This window comes from Phasianus colchicus, chromosome 1 (genome assembly GCF_987193195.1).
Source record: "Phasianus colchicus chromosome 1, bPhaCol1.hap1.1, whole genome shotgun sequence".
In the NCBI taxonomy this organism is placed as follows: domain Eukaryota; kingdom Metazoa; phylum Chordata; class Aves; order Galliformes; family Phasianidae; genus Phasianus; species Phasianus colchicus.
This window is the reverse complement of record NC_143436.1, coordinates 78,548,471-78,564,670: the sequence shown is the minus strand read 5'-3', so window position 1 is coordinate 78,564,670 and position 16,200 is coordinate 78,548,471. Positions and strand designations below refer to the sequence as shown.

The window sequence follows — 16,200 nt, the reverse complement described above, 5'->3', positions numbered from 1 at the left end:
CTAAATCTGGAAGCTATTTTTAATCTTCACATTCTGGTACAAATTTTCCTCTTGATTTCATAAAGGACTTGATGTCACTTTGCATAGTTTTTTCTAGCATTTTATATAACCACCTTCCTTCAGAAAAATAAATGATGACCCCATAATCAGAATCCATACTTTTAAGGAACACTCGGTGATGATTCCATTCCTTTGACATCATGAAATTCACAGCTTTGATGACTATTTGCATGACATTAACCATTTGGACATAAATTTTCCTTATGTTAGATGCAGTGATATTTCATCAAACGTGAGCTACCAGTGCTAACTGCATCATCTTCTATTAATTTTATAAATCTCTCTTTTTTACCTACCATTACCACAGCACCATCAGTAGCTATACCAGATATGTTGACAAAGGTTAAAGGAAATTGTTTCAATTTATTTTTTTACTGCTTCATACAATTCAAGAGATTAAGCTGTGTTCTTCAATTGCACCAAAGAATGTCTTCAGTGACATTATTTTTATTATCAATATCTCTAATGAAAATGGCAAGTTGAGCCATATCTGTAGCATCTCTCTAGAGATGAAAGCATCTATCACCAAAGCGTAAAATTTGGAATTAGCAGCTTTAGTCTTCAATTCCTTTTCCTTTTTTTAGTCTTCAATTCCTTTTCCTTTTTTTTTTTTTTTTTTTTTTTTTTTCCAGTTTACCTGGCTGTAGTCTGGTTAGACAAAATGATTCTAGAAAAATCTGTTTTTGTTTTGTTTTTATCGGGACACATTGCATCTGTTGTAGTTTCCATACATTCTTTAACAAACTCACCTTAAGGAAATAGTTGGGGTTTTTTTTGGTTTTTTTTTTTGGTTTGGTTTGGTTTGGTTTTTTCAATCAGATTTGCTGTCACCAAATTAGTTTTTATAACAGAGTCTATTTGAGGTTTAATTTTTTAAAAAAGACTTTGTTGAGCCAAGATGTTTTTCCGGTTCATGTTTCTAAGTATAATATTTTCTCGAATTGTAATATATGAAAACTGACGCGATTTCCTTGCAAATTAAGCACAGTGCCATATTATTTTTCAGCTCTGCACTCCACTCCCCATGTTTCAAAGTCGGGCTGGGCCGCTTGCCACGGCAGAGCTGCTGCCATAATGATGGGGCAGCAGGGGGCGCGGTCTGCAGTGCGAGCTGAGCTGGGCCGCAAGCAGCGGTAGGGCGTGGGTTGGATGTGCCTGGTTTAGCCAAACGTAATATGCTTCATTATAAGCCTTGCCTCTGTGATTTAGGTGATGTGGGGGTGTGTGCAGTAAATAACTTTTCTTGCATTGGACAGCACTAGGAAGAAAGCAGGAAAAGATGTACAACCCAATTCGGTAACAGCAATTGACTTTCTTATAGCCCCCCCCCAGTAGATACTGAAAGGCCATCTCCCTGGGACCCTCTCTTCTCCAGGCTGAAGAACTCTAGCTCTCTCACCTTGTCCTCATAGGGAAGGTGTTCCATCCTTTGGATCATTTTTGCATCCTTCCGTGGGAAGTACTTCAAGAGGTTCACGTCTTTCCTACGTGGAGGACTCCACATCTGGATGCAGTACTCAGGTGAGGTCTCACCAGCACAGAGTAGAGAGGCAGGATCACCTCCCTCGACCTGCTGGCCACATATAACCCAGGATGTGGTTGGTTTTCTGCTCAGCTCCCTTGGACTTGAGGGCAGTTTCCCAGTGGGTTTTGTTGACTAACTCCCTGAAGAACTGGAAGTTGGCTTTCCTAACACACACTTCACAAGAATGTGAACTCCCTGATTGCCTGCTATAGCCTGGGAAGAATATACGGACATTATCTTGATGTGTAGAGAGATGATCAGGAAAGCCAAGGCATAGATAGAGATGAACTTGGCAAGGGATGTGAAAAATAACAAGAAAGGGTTCTACAGGTACATAGGCAGAAGGAGACAGATCAAAGAGAGTGTTCCCCCTCTGATAAATAAAGATGGAGAACTGGCTTCCTCAGACATGAAAAAAACCTGAGGAGTTCAATAAGGGCTTTGCCTCAGTCTTCACAGGTGGTCAGGCTCCTCCCCATGTCTGCCAGGACTCTGAAGCTCTAGGTGTGGGTGAGAGGAGTGGATTCCATCCCACCATAACAGTGAAATAAGTCCGAGACCTCCTCGTGAAACTGAATGTGTCTAAGTCCGTGGGGCCAGATGATGTCCATCCTGGGATTCTGAAAGACATAGCTGATGTGGTTGCCAAGCCACTCTCCATCATGTTTGAAAAATCATGGTTGCTGGGTGAAGTTCTAGGTGATTGGAGAAAGGGAAGCATTACTCCCATTTTTAAGAAAGGGAGAAAGGAAGACCTGGGGAACTACAGGCTGCTGGGCCTCACCCCTGTGCTTGGGAAGATCATGAAGCAGATCCTCCTAGAAGCTATGTTAAGGCACATACAAGACAAAGAGGTGATTTGAGACAGCCAGCATCGCTTCACCAAGGGCAGATCGTGCTTGACCAGTCTGGTGGCCTTCTATGATGGAGTGATGGCATCGGTGGACAGGGAAAGAGTGACGGATGTCATCTACCTGGACTTCTGCAAGGCCTTTGACATGGTCCCTCACCACATCCTTCTCTCTAAATTGGAGAGGTATGGATTTGAAGGACGTACTGTTAGGTGGATTAAGAATTGGTTGTCTGAGTATAGCCACAGGGTTGTGATTAATGGTTCTGTGCCAGAGTGAAGGCCGGTCTCAGGCGATGTCCCTCAGGTGCTGGTCTTGTGACTGGTGCTCCTCAATATCTTTTTCAGTGACACTGACGATGGCATTGAGTGCACCCTCAGCAAGTTTGCAGGTAACACCAAGCTGAGAGGTGCAGTTGATAACAGTAGGGGGAAGGGAAGGCATCCAGAGGGGCCTGGACAGGCTGGAGAAGTGGGCCCATTTGAGCCTAATGAGGTTCAACAAGGTCAAGTGCAAGGTGCTGCATTTGGGCTGGGGCAATCCCAGGTGTTTTTACAGACTTGGTGAAGATCTCCTTGAGAGCAGCCCTGCGGAGAAGGACTCGGACCTGGTGGACAAGAAGCTGAATGAGAGCCAGCAGTGAGCGCTTGCAGCCCGGAAGGCCAACCGCGTTCTGGCTGCATTAAAAGAGGGGTGGCCAGCAGGGAGAGGGAGCTGATTGTCCCCCTCTACTTGGCTCTTGTGAGGCCCCACCTGAAGTACTGCGTCCAGGCCTGGAACCCCCAGCACAAGAAAGATGCAGAGCTCTTGGAATAAGTCCAGAGTAGCATTACTGAGATGATCAGAGGGCTGGAGCACCTCTCCTATGAAGAAAAGTTGAGGGAACTGGACTTGTTTAGCTTGAAGAAGAGAAGGCTCTGGGAAGACTTCATTGTGGCCTTCCAGTACTTGAAGGGAGTGTATAAGCAGGAGGGAGAACAACAGTTTACATGGGTTGATAGGGATAGGACAAGGGGAAATGCTTTTAAACTGAAACAAGGGAGTTTAGGTTAGATACTGGGAGGAATTTTTTCACTTAGAGGGTGGTGAAGCACTGGAACAGGTTGCCCAAGGAGGTTGTGGATGCCACATCCCTGGATGCATTCAAGGTCAGGCTGGATGTGGCTCTGGGCAGCCTGATCTAGTGGTTGGTGACCCTATCCACAGCAGGAGGATTGAAACCAGATGATCTTTGAGGTCCTTTTCAATCCAGGCCATTCTATGATTCTCTTTGAGCTTTAAACCATTCCTCCTTGTCCTATCACTATCTGCTCGAGTAAAAAGTTTTTAATCAGCTTTTAAATACTAGAAGTCTGCAATAAGGTCTCCTCACAGCCTTCTCTTCTCCAGTATGAATAAGCTCAGATCCCTCAGCTTGTCTTCATATAGGGAAGTGCTCTGGACCTCTGATCATCTTCATGGCCCTCCTCTGGACTCTCTCCCAACAGTACTGGGAATCCCAGACCTGGATGACTACTCCAGATGGGACCTCACGAGGGCAGAGTAGAGAGGGACAATCACCTCGCTGTCCCTGCTGGCCACCCCTCTTCTGATGGAGGCCACCAGATTGGCAGACTGCTATGGGTGACGCCGTTGTGAGGCCATACTACAGGTCACCAGATCAGGAGGAGGAAGTTGCTGAGGCCTTCTACAAGCAGCTGGAAGTAGCCTCACAATCCCAAGCACTGGTTCTCATGGGGGACTTTAAGTATCCAGACACTCGTTGGGCAAGTAGTACAGCCAGGCACATGCAGTCCAGACAGTTCCTGCAGTGTGTTGAAGATAATTATCTGATGCAGGTTTTGGAGGAGCCGACAAGGCAGGGAGTGCTTCTGGACCTTGTTCTTACTAACAGGGATGGGTCTGTTAGAGATGTGAAGGTTAGGGCAGCTTGGGATGCAGCAATCATGAGATGGTAGAGTCCAAGATCTTGAGTGGAAGAAGTAAGGCAAAAAGTAGGATTGCTACCCTGGACTTTCAGAGAGCCAACTTTGACCTTTTCCAGGACCTACTTGGAGGTATCTCATGGGCAAGGGTGATGGAGAACTGGAACAGGCTGCCCAGAGAGATTATGGAGTCTCCTTCTCTGGAGATATTCAAGACCCATCTGGATGCCTACCTGTACAGGCTGCTTTGGTGATTGCTTTGGCATGGGAGTTGGAATTGATGATCTCTAGAGGTCCCTTCCAACCCCCACAATTCTGTGATTTTGTGATCATAAAGGGACTGTAGTCTCCAACACTTATGTTATCAAGCAGCTAAGAGAGCTGCTCTCATTTTTCACATTGGAACCACAGCGATATCATGACTATATATAAAACAGATGAAAGAAATTTCAGCATCTGTTCCTAAAGATAGAAGTCTAATTTCTTGGATTTGTCTTCTATGAAGTCTTGGTTTTGAAAACACCATTCGATGACCTTGAAGTGACTACACCAATATCCACATCTCCCTGCTAGAACAACCAGACAGCATTTGCCACCCTAAAAATGGAAAAAAAATGCCTGAGGAATGAAGCTGGAAGCCTGGCAAAGTGATATTTCATTTTGTGAAGCTACAAAGCTGCATTCAAGTGGACATACTTGAAGAAGCATTTAAAGACATTCTTACTACACTGTTTGCTTTTCACAGATCAAGTTTCTATTCAGAGGAATGGTGGAGATCTATTATGTCAATAGCATCCACAATTTCATCATAGGGATACAATTATATCAGTCAAGCCTCTGTAGGTTTTGTACTCGATGGATAAGATCTCAAAGTGAAGCAAAACTCTTGGATTTTCCCTCTCAAATCCAGAAAAGAAGGAAGCCCAGCCACGGAAGAGTACTCTGTAAAAACAGTGGAGGGAAGGAGAAAGTAACAACAGGAACTAACCAAGAATTCTGAACACTTACATATTAAAACTATTGTTACTATGTGTTTGTGAGGCATTTTGCAGAAGAAAATGAAGTGTCAGGTTTTCCAAAAAGTAGAGAAAAGTCACGACAATTTGAGAGCCTCAAGCAGCTAGTTCTTTCTACGTGGGACAGTCAGGAGTTGCCAACTCAACTCAAAACAACTCAACCTACTTACAGAGTGCAGAAGTTAGGGCTCAGAAGACAGGGGAGTTGTTTGTGGTGAGGAAGTGTGAACGAGTTCATAGATTCATAGAACGATGACCACCAGACTGGTCAGACACAATTTACCCTCGGTGAAGCTAGTCTGGCTGTCACAGATCACCTTCTCATCTTGCCTTAATATAGCTTCCAGGAGGATCTGTTCCATGATCTTCCTAGCCTCAGATGTGACACTCATTGGCCTGTTGTTTCCCAGATCTTCCTTTCTATTTTTCTAAAAAATGACAGTGATGCTTCCCTTTTTCCAGTCACCAGGGACTTCACCTAACAGCCATGACTTTTTGAATATGACGAAGAGTGAGTTAGGATTTTCCTAACAAGGTGAAATGTCAGAGAATGTGTTTGGTGGTGTTTATCATGCTGGAGAGGGCTATTTTAGCTTCATGTATCTTGCTAACCAAGAGAGTGAAATATATGGAAAAATCATGTGCAACTTGTGTCAGCTTTTTTGTAAACAAGAAGATTTCTCAATATCAGCCATGAGCTGAATGCTAGCATGGGAGTTTTAGAGAAGAGGTGTACAGTCAACTCATTGTTTCACCAGAGAATAGGGTTTAAACTAGCCATGGTTTTGGAATTACATGTCAAAAATTCCCATCTTTATATATGTCATTAAGTATTTTCTTTCCTTCTCCCTCTAATAAAATCTTTGTTCACAATTACATGAGGGATGAACTTACTATGTATTAGGTATTTTTTGAGAGACTTATTCAGTTGTTTTATTAGTAATGTCTCTACATCTGAACTCAACTATTGCTGATGTTGCCTGTCAAGTTCAAGCAGAAGGTGTTAAATAACTCTTGGTCCTGCACATATAAGGAGAGCAGTGAAACAGCAAAGTCATTCCTAATCAAGCGCTGGCTAACATGGTAGCCTGACTGTACTACTGCGTGCATAGCTTAGCCCAAGTTCTTTCAGGTAAACTGTGTGTATGTAGGAAACATAATTTCTTTTTTAAACCTGTATTCACCCCCATGCTTATGCAGATGTATTGTCAATAATCAGCCTTCAACTCTACCCAACTTTGACAGGCATGTTTACCAGAAGGACTGCAAGGACATAGCAAGGACAAGCAAGTAAGACTGTCGTCTTACTACTTCAGCTCATACACAGCTATTTCTGCTCAGACCTAGGCTTCATTACACAAAGGAATTTGAAGATGTAGAACTCACCAGCACTCATGTGAGTTACAGCTGTGACAGATTCCTTGCAGCTGTTCGACTATCACATACCATCTTTTACACCACTGCCTCCTCTAAGAGTGTAAATATAGATCACTGAAATAAACTGTTACAGCCTTTCCTTCACCATGTTTTGTTGAGGTAAACTCTGTCACATATTACTGCCAATTGTCACTCTTCCTCCAGGGATTCACATATTTTTGTTAATGAACTCACCACCCTCTTAGCTAGTTTTGCTGATGAGAACTTTTCCAGATCAAACATCACTTAGAACAATGAAAGAAATATTGTATGCTTGACTGGAGAGGTTATTGGCCAAACAAGACTTTACCTGCAGTTTGTATTGTATGTATATTTCAGCATTGTTCCCCAGCCACCTGGGCCAAACCAAGCATTTCGACCTTTACTCTTTACTCTTTACTCAAATCGTTATGATCTAATCTGCTTGGAAAAGGTTTTATAGGAAGCAGTCATAGACACATATCAGTGCTTTAAAATTTATTTTCACAGCTCTAACAACTAAGTTTCTCTGTGTTGATCCTCCTTTGAATGCAGCAGTGAAAAAAGAAAGAAAGAAGGAAAGAAAGGGAAAGAAAGGAAGGAAGGAAGGAAGGAAGGAAGGAAGGAAGGAAGGAAGGAAGGAAGGAAGAAGGAAAAGAAGGGAAAAGAAGGGAAAGAAAGAAAGGAAGGGAAAGGAAGAAAGGAAGGAAGAGAAGAGAAAAGAAGAGAAAGAACAACAACAACAAAAACCCAACAACAACACAGAGCTCCAGAGACTACTGGGTTTTTCTAAAGCCAAATTGTTACCCACAGGTAAAAGAAAATAGGACTCTTTACAGTAATAATAATGAATGAAAATTGAGGTCAGATCATTCATTGACACAGAAATCATTGGGACCATACCTCCATGAAAAGAATTTTACAGTTCACAGAATCACAGAATGGTTGATGTTGAAAGAAACTTCTGGGAGGCATTTAGTCCAAGCCCCCTGCTCAAGCAGGGACAAGCAGTGCGGGTTGCCCAGGACCAGGTCGAGGTGACTTTTGAAGTTCTCCACATAACTGCTCTGGGAATCATGTGCCAGCGCTCTGAATAGTTGAGTATTATTACCAGAGTTGAGTAGTATCACTATAGTACACCATATTAAGACAGTTTTTATTAGCAAAGATAACATTTTAGTGATTAAAAATATCCAGCACCTCAAATAGTGCAACTTGCGTATGTACAGGTGAGTCAAACAGAATGGATAGGGTTTAAAGAACAAAGAGATATAGTAAAAAAAGAAAAAAAGAAAAAAGTGTAACAATGATTTTGTAAATATTTATCCTGAAAATGATCCTTTTGTTATATCAAGTGGAATGTTGTTTGGTTTATGGTAATGCTTATAACCAAGCTGATGAGTTGGCCTTTTGCTTTCTTTATTGTGATAAAGTGTAATAGCTAGCATTTTCTCATTCAAGGTATTTGACTATGTGCATGCAAGTCCAATAATACTCTTTTCTGGATAATTTCATGACTAGATTTCCCTTCTCTGTTATGGTTAGCGGGGAGTTTAAACTAACATAGTGAGTCCAACCTATATGCAGGCAAAAAAAAGTTCACTGTAATAGAAAGCTACAACTTTCACAGCTACCCTGCCCATCTATACAATATTTGAACGTCACCTACCTCACTTGACATTTTGTTTAGACTTAAAATTAGTCTCTGGAAACTTCTCTTTGCATAAACACCTGGAACTGGAATGAGTAACAAATAGTAACAAAATAGGCTTGTTGGGGATGAGTATTTCATTATGTTGCAATACATCATTATCTCAATACCATCATTGAGAAAGTCAGGAAGAGTAAGAATATGCAATATATATTAGCTACTTATTTTAAAATGTCAACATGAAGCCTTTGTCAGTGATTTTCTATTCTTGACAGATTGTGGTGTGGGTATCTTGTGGCAGAGAAAACTGTTCAGGAACTTGATTCTAAGTGAAGCTCCTGAACTGTTTGCATCTGATAGTGACAGGACAAGGAGGAATGGTTTTAAACTAAGAGAGGGAAGATTTAGGTTAGATGTTAAGAGGAAATTTTCCACTCGGAGGGTAGTGAGACACTAGTACAAGTTGCCCATAGAAGCTGTTGATGCCCCATTCCTGGAGATGTTCAGGGCCAGGTTGGATGGGGCTCTGGGCAATCTGATACAATGGAAAGTGGGGAGAGGGGCAGGGGGGATGGAACTGGAAAGGTTTTTAAGGTCCCCTCCAGCCCAAACCACTCTGTAGTTCTATGATTCTATGAACTGTTAAGAGTGGTTGAGGTCCTCTTCAATTAAAATGACAGGGAGCTGGGCTTTCCTAGCAGAATGTCATTGTGTGGTCTGTGGTCTAAGCAACCACAAATGTGATAAAGAAATCTGGCAGACAACTGGTTACTCTGGGTTACTCTGCCCTGTTTCATTTTCATGTGATTTGATACTTCTTTAAAAATTTACAGGCATGAAGGAAGACATTTTCATAGTTGTCATGGGTAGCACATATTATCATTCCCTGCATCATACTCTAGCAGTAAACAAGAAGAGTTACTTATGCCTTTTTTTTTTTTTTTTTTTTTTTTTCAGGAGAAAATTATGCTTCTATGAAGATGCTCTGCCTTTGAAACTATATATTCCTGGCTTCAGGTCTATAAAATTAACCATACTGCTAACATGCAATGAAGTTTGGCACTTCTGGCATCCACTCTGCCTTTTGCTCACATGCTTCTCCCTGCACACTGGAAGAAATGAACAGAAGGAAGGTGAAAAGACTTGGTTGAGATAAAGACAGATTATTAAGAAAAGCAAAAATACCCACACAAAAGTGAAGAAAAAAAAGAGGAATTTATTCATTAGTTCCTTCTGGCTACATGCTCAACTTACTGACTTTTGGATGGAGGAGGAGAGAGAGAAAGTCTTGACACTGTGCAAGCACTATTCACCACAAGGTATAACACTAATGTTTTTTCACATATATTTAGCCATGTATGCAAAACACAATGCCATACAAGATACTATGAAGAAATCTCACTTCATAAATTCACCCTAGTCAGATTCAGTACACATTCCAATATGAATGGAAAAAAAAGAAATCATAACTATCAACCACTTTCCAGCATTGCTTTTCTTGTGGGGTGCAGAACATAGAATGCTTTAGTTTCTCTTCAGCACAAGACAGAATGAAAGGAGACAATAATTATTTATATTACTAAATAAATACATAAATAAATAGCTCTTTGGATGAAAGCAGATGGTTTTCCCCTCTAAAACTACAACAGCAAAATGTAACTTCTGTGCAGGTATAAGCTAGAACCCTGTGGAACTAAAATATTGTGGATGGATTCATCAGCTGGCTATTTTCAAGCTGAAATAAACAACAGTGCAAAGTGCTTAATGGCATCTTCAATATTCTAAATATGTACAAAAGAAGTGAAAAGAGAAACCACTATATTATTTAATCAGAATCAGGTGTCAAAGTATAGGAATTTGGTTTATTTCACTCAGACTGGGAACCCAGGAGGTAGATTACAAGAACGATGAGACAAACTCTCAAAATATTAATGTAGTTTGACAGATCATTTCTGTTTTAGGTCCCTTCATGCTTTTCTGTTCCAAATATCATCATAAGAAGTGAAGCCCCTCACCAGAAAAATATGACTGCTAAGGACATTCAAAGAACCACTGTAAAGTCTTGCCATCTGAAGACAGTGAACTGGTTTAGGTTGCAGTGGAGTTAGGGGAGGTTCTTCAAAGAAGGACAGACTAGGATCTCCACCCCTTGCTGCAATTATAAATGCACTGGCATTTATAGAAGGAGCCAGGGAGGAGCTGAAGGGCCAGCTCCTTTCCTCTGGAGCTCTCAGCGAGGAATGCTGCAAAGCTGTTAAACTAGTAGGCAATGCATTGTTTCTTGGGAAGAGAAATTCTCTCTTTCTTCTGTCTAACAGTAAGAAGAATGTGGTTGAAGTTTCTTCTGGCTATTCTTCTCCTGCATGCAACAGCTGGAAAGGAACCTGAGCCGTAAGAACTACTGTATTATTAATAGTAGTACTAAGTACTAGTAAGGTTTTGAAGACAAGGCTAGTTGATGCCATTACTTCTACTCTAAATATTAAATACTGTGAAACCTCATCTTTCATGTTTGGAGAATTAAGTTAAACTAAAATGTGTATAGCAAGTGAATAGCTCTCATTTAATATGAACTAGACTCTTGCCTATTGTAGAACTTTCATAGAAATGGATATTCATGTTCAGGAAGGACAGTAGCAGTAGTAGTAGAAATATAATTTAGTAATAAGCTGAAGGGTAAGAGTGATGGGTGCTGGCAGAGTTGTGTGGGGAACCCAGGCTGGGATTGTTGGGTGCTGCACAGGAGGAGTGATGGGCATCAGAAAGACTGTCCAATATTTATTCCAAACCTATTAATGAGTGTTGAACAGTACAAATATTTTGTTTGTTCCTGTTGAGGCTCCATTCTCTATGACAAGATTGATTACAGTGCTGTTTGGATCTTGCAGGCAATATGTCCTAATGGTGCCTGCTGTTCTCCAAAGTGATTCTTCAAGTCAGGTTTGCCTGCAGTTCTTCAACCTCAATCAAACAGTATCTGTCAGAGTCGTCCTGGAGTATGGTACTGTTAACACCACTATTTTTGAGAAAAACACAACAGCAAACAATGGTCTACAGTGCTTGAACTTCACGGTAAATTTATTTGAAATTAAGTCCCAAGGGAAAAGTCAAAGTTGTTGTAATAGCTAATGTAAGAGGATATATAAGGAAGGGCAAGAAAGATAGAACAAGGATTAGCAAAGAGAAACAAGCGCTGGAAGGAAAAAAAACACACTGAATTAAAAAGGAAGTAGAGGAGAGATGTGGTGACAAAAAAGGAGAGATTTTTAATTGACAGAAGAAAAGAAAAAGAGTCAAGAAAGATTTATCAAGTGATGGGAGTGAGATAGATTTCTCTTTTTAGCTGTTCAGTCCATAAATAGAAGTGTTCCACAAAGTCTGGTGAAATTGACTTCAAGACTAACATCCTCCCCTTTTTTTCTGTTTCCTCAGATTCCTCCTGTCATTTCTATCCCATTGGCTTTCATTTCCTTCACAGCCAAGGGCACAACTTTTGACCTGAAAGAGCGGCGGTCAGTGATGATTTGGAACACGGAGAGCTTTGTCTTTGTGCAGACAGACAAACCTATCTACAAACCAGGACAGAGAGGTGAATATTTATTTAGTTTATAGCATGAGAACATTGTAGAAAACACTGACAGACTATTTCTTTCCAGAGGTCAACCAAATAGCATAGTAATTAGACTGGATCAGCTATATTTTAATTATGGATGAGTACTACCTTAATAAATAGCATAAAGGAAAGAAATTGGTGCCACAAAGGTGTCCCACAAACACAGCCTGATTATTTGTCAGATTATTTGGTTGTGAGGTGGGAAAGTAGATTAAATTAAATGCTTTTTAAGGATATTTTTGAGGCATGTTTTTTGTTTTTCATTATGAAGTAATTCATCATTTTCCTTTTAGTTTTCTTTAGTAAAGTAAAAAAATCTAAAATCCTGTAGAAGATGAGAACAAAGTGCACTAACAAAAATTAGTCTGCATTAGCAAAAAAAATGTCAGTTTATCTTGTCACCAGCATATTTGAGGCTGTCATATATGCAAAGCAACAAATTTCACTTTGAGGTGGTATACTAAAGAGGAATAAATTTGTCTACTTAATGCAGGCAGACACTAAATTAATTATAGTTCTCACTTGAGAGTGTGTGACCTGCATAGCAGTGCAGCCATCCCTTTTCTCTGAGGTTAAGCAAACTTTAATGTGAAAGTATGAGAATATAATGCTGGCAGAGGTGCATTCTGCAAAGTCTCTACAAAGTAGGATTCTTTTGCCTCCAGATGCATTTTATTATCTACATCCTGTGCAAGCTGGATTTTTAGAAGAACCGATGAAACTGGAAGTGCTAACAAATGCAGAAACTCATGCTCAGCTAAATAAACTGGTTAATTCTAATGCCTTGTTCTTTGTCTTTCCAGTGATGTTTCGTGTTGTTGCTCTGGATTTCAATTTTAAACCTGTTCAAGAGATGGTGAGTGATCTGAAATATCCCTCTGTATTTGAATGGGGAAATATAACGGAAAATACTATGATTGTTTATCTTATCAGAAGCACTACTGATTCTACATGCTCAATGGTCCTGGATAGCACTAAATCCAGTATGATCGGAATCTGCCCCAGCATCCTCATTTCATCAGTTCTCTTTATGAAATCTTATTGAAGGAAATACTACTTAAGCTGATTGTAATAAGAGATGACTATCACTGTTATTAGTTAGGTATTTCTCACAATCTTGGGGGAAAAATAATTTGTGTTTGTTCAGACATCTAATCTCTTCTCCACTTTTTTTCTTTCAGTACCCTTTGATTGCAATTCAGGTAAGAGATTTTTCTCTTTGTTATATATCATGCTTATAAAGACAAAATTTAGAGACGTATGCTTACATGGGTTTGCACACATCTATGCACAGCCAAATCTTATCCTAAGTACACTGGCAGAAATTAACTGAAACTGTAAATTTCCATGATACTTTCAAGCAAACTTTACTATCACGGAAAACATATCTACTTTCATCTCAGCAGTCTTAAAAGTCAAACTGTTCTTGTGCCTGACTTTGACCCTACTCCACTCCCTTCAGTTTTTTCAACTTGTTTGGAAGTAAATAATTTCATAACTCAAACCTCCTGAAAACTATGAACAAATATAGGCAGCGGATAAAATTAGTAGCTATATTGGTGCTGCTGTGGCGTTTTGCAGTGATTTCTAAATAGCAAGCATAGCCCACATCTAGACAATATTCCTGAAAGGTTTTGTTATAACTTATCCTTTCGTCTACATTGAATCATAAATATTTGGAGCTTCACAGGTTTTGTTTGTTTGTTTGTTTCAGTCCCTAGTTTAAAGAGTTCAAGGAAATGCTGTGAATGAGTATTCTTTAACCTGACTAGCATAAAATACACTTGGAGTAAAATGACACCTCACTGCAGAAGAAACGTTTCCTTCCTTCTTCTGGCATCTGAAAAAAAAGCTAGGCTGGAGGGGAAGCATAAGGGATGGATTTTCTCTCCTTCAACATGAAGCCAGAAAATCTATGCTTCAGCATGGAAAAGAAAAGTATAGTGTAACCTTTTCTGATCATTGAGGCTAATAAATAGACACAACAAAGGATAGTTTAATCTGAAATCAATAGATGAGAATCTAGCAACATTAATAATAAGTACAAGGTATTTGCATTAAATAACTTCCTCCCTCAGCGAGTATAAGCAACTTGGCCTATTTGCTTCATTGTTTCTGGTTTTGTTAGCTAATTGCAGAAGATTTCAAATGCAAAGAAATTGTGAATCTGTATTTTTTCCCCTCAGGATCCACAGAGCAACAGGATCTTTCAGTGGCAAAATGTGACATCAGAGATTAACATTGTCCAGATTGAATTCCCGCTAGCTGAAGACCCTATACTAGGAAACTACAAAATTATTGTAACAAAGAAGTCAGGAGAGAAAACAAATCATTCATTCCTTGTGGAGGAATACGGTAAATGCTACCTTCTGGTTTTAAGTCAGAGTAGAAAACATCAATAGAGATAAATCTTCATCAAGAAATCCTTTTGATTGGTAACATTTCAAACAGCTCTCTAGCAAATATAACACCATATAGCTGTCATTAAAAACTGGAGAGAAAAAGAAGAAAAAAGACAAGGAAAAGAAATTAACCATTTTGCCCAGATTCACTTGGGAAAAGAATCTGCATAACAGATCAATAAACTGATGGAAAAATCCATGGTGACAATGTAACCTTCATTCGGCCTGGTCCATCAACTTTCCTGGCCAAAGCTGGGCAATGCTTCTAGACATCACAGAATTCATTATTCGTAAGTTTTTACTTTTCTTCAAAGCTTTCAAAAAAACAGCTATATTAGTCTTCACGTGTCATATTGCTTCTGAGGCATATTGACACCCCAGTTTTGAGCTTGCATTCCATCTCTTACTAATGATATAACCTCATTCGCTATTTTATCTCAACCTGCATGTTGACAATAATGCCAATGTTGGTTTGTTGTTGTTGTTGTAGTGTTGCCAAAATTTGATATTACATTCACTGCACCAGAAAGTCTTACAGTCATGGATTCAGAATTGACAGTGAAAATCTGCGCAGTGTAAGTACCAAGTGCAGAGCAGTTAGAAAATATGCCAGCAAGCAAGAATTTATCAGATATTGGGGAAAGAGACAGGCCTTAGAGGAGATACCAAAACTAATAGATTCTCTGAAGAGACTGGTCAGGGCTCATTTAGTGACTACAGCCTTCATTTACTTGTGCTCTCTTCTCATTTTATTGTGCGAGTATTCTCTTCACACTGGTATTTGGTGGGTTGACCCATCCTTTTTAAAATAGGATGTCTCTCAGCAACTCACTTCAGAGGAAGGCCTTCATATGGCAGACCACTGTTAAATCCTAGCAGTTGTCTTAAAGTTCTGGCTGTCTTTAAAACCTAACTGAACTTCAGTAAGAGCAAATCTAGGGTTTTGCACTTAGAGAGGAATAACCATATGCACCAGTATGAGTTAGGGGATGATCTGCTAGAAATGAACTCTGAGAAGAGGGACTTAGGGATTCTTGTGGATAGCATGTTGACCATGAGCCAGAAGTGTGCACTTATGGACAGGAAGGCCAATGATGTCCTGCAGCGTATTAAAAAGGGTGCGGCTAACAGGCAGAGAAAGATGATCCTTCCCCTCTGCTCTCCTGGTGAAGCTAGATCTGAAATATTGTGTCCAGTTCTTAGCTCCTCAGTTCAGAAGAGGCAGAGATCTCCTAGAGAGTTCAGTGAAGGGCCACAGAGATTATTGGGAACCTAGAGTGTCTCTTGTATGAGGAAAGGCTGAGAGACCTGGGAACTCTTCTGTCTATAGATATTGAAAGGCCACTATCTCCCCAGAGCAATCTCTTCTGCAGGCTGAACAATCCCGGCTCTCTTAACCTGTCCTCACATGGAAGGTGTTCCATCCCTTGGATCATTTTTGTAGCTCTTCTCTGAACATGCTCCACTTCTGGATGCAGTACTCCAGGTGAGGTCTCACCAGCAGAGCAGAGGGGCAGGATCACCTCCCTTGACCTGCTGACTATGATTCTTTTGATGCAGCCCAGGATATGGTTGGCTTCCTAGGCTGTGAGGGTGCATTGCTGGCTCATGTCCAACTTGCCATTCACCTGTACTCTCAAGTCCTTTTCAACAGTATTGTTCTCCATTCTTACATACCCCAGCTTGTACTGATAGTGGGGATTGCCATGACCCAGATACGAGATCTCATAATTTATTATAGAAGGCTGAAATCTTGAACCAC

General features: G+C 40.4%; 1 protein-coding gene across 1 annotated transcript in view; it reads left to right on the top strand.

Moving 5' to 3' along the window:
• The first annotated feature begins 10,692 nt into the window (after window positions 1-10,692).
• The window catches only part of LOC116239260 (ovostatin), a 35,670-nt gene continuing 30,162 nt past the window's right edge, over window positions 10,693-16,200 (top strand). Inside the window, exons 1-7 of the mRNA XM_031609326.2 lie at window positions 10,693-10,814; window positions 11,312-11,495; window positions 11,856-12,012; window positions 12,840-12,892; window positions 13,218-13,238; window positions 14,223-14,391; window positions 14,929-15,013. Coding sequence (XP_031465186.2) covers window positions 10,693-10,814; window positions 11,312-11,495; window positions 11,856-12,012; window positions 12,840-12,892; window positions 13,218-13,238; window positions 14,223-14,391; window positions 14,929-15,013 — 791 coding nt within the window. The remainder of the gene's footprint in view (window positions 10,815-11,311; window positions 11,496-11,855; window positions 12,013-12,839; window positions 12,893-13,217; window positions 13,239-14,222; window positions 14,392-14,928; window positions 15,014-16,200) is intronic.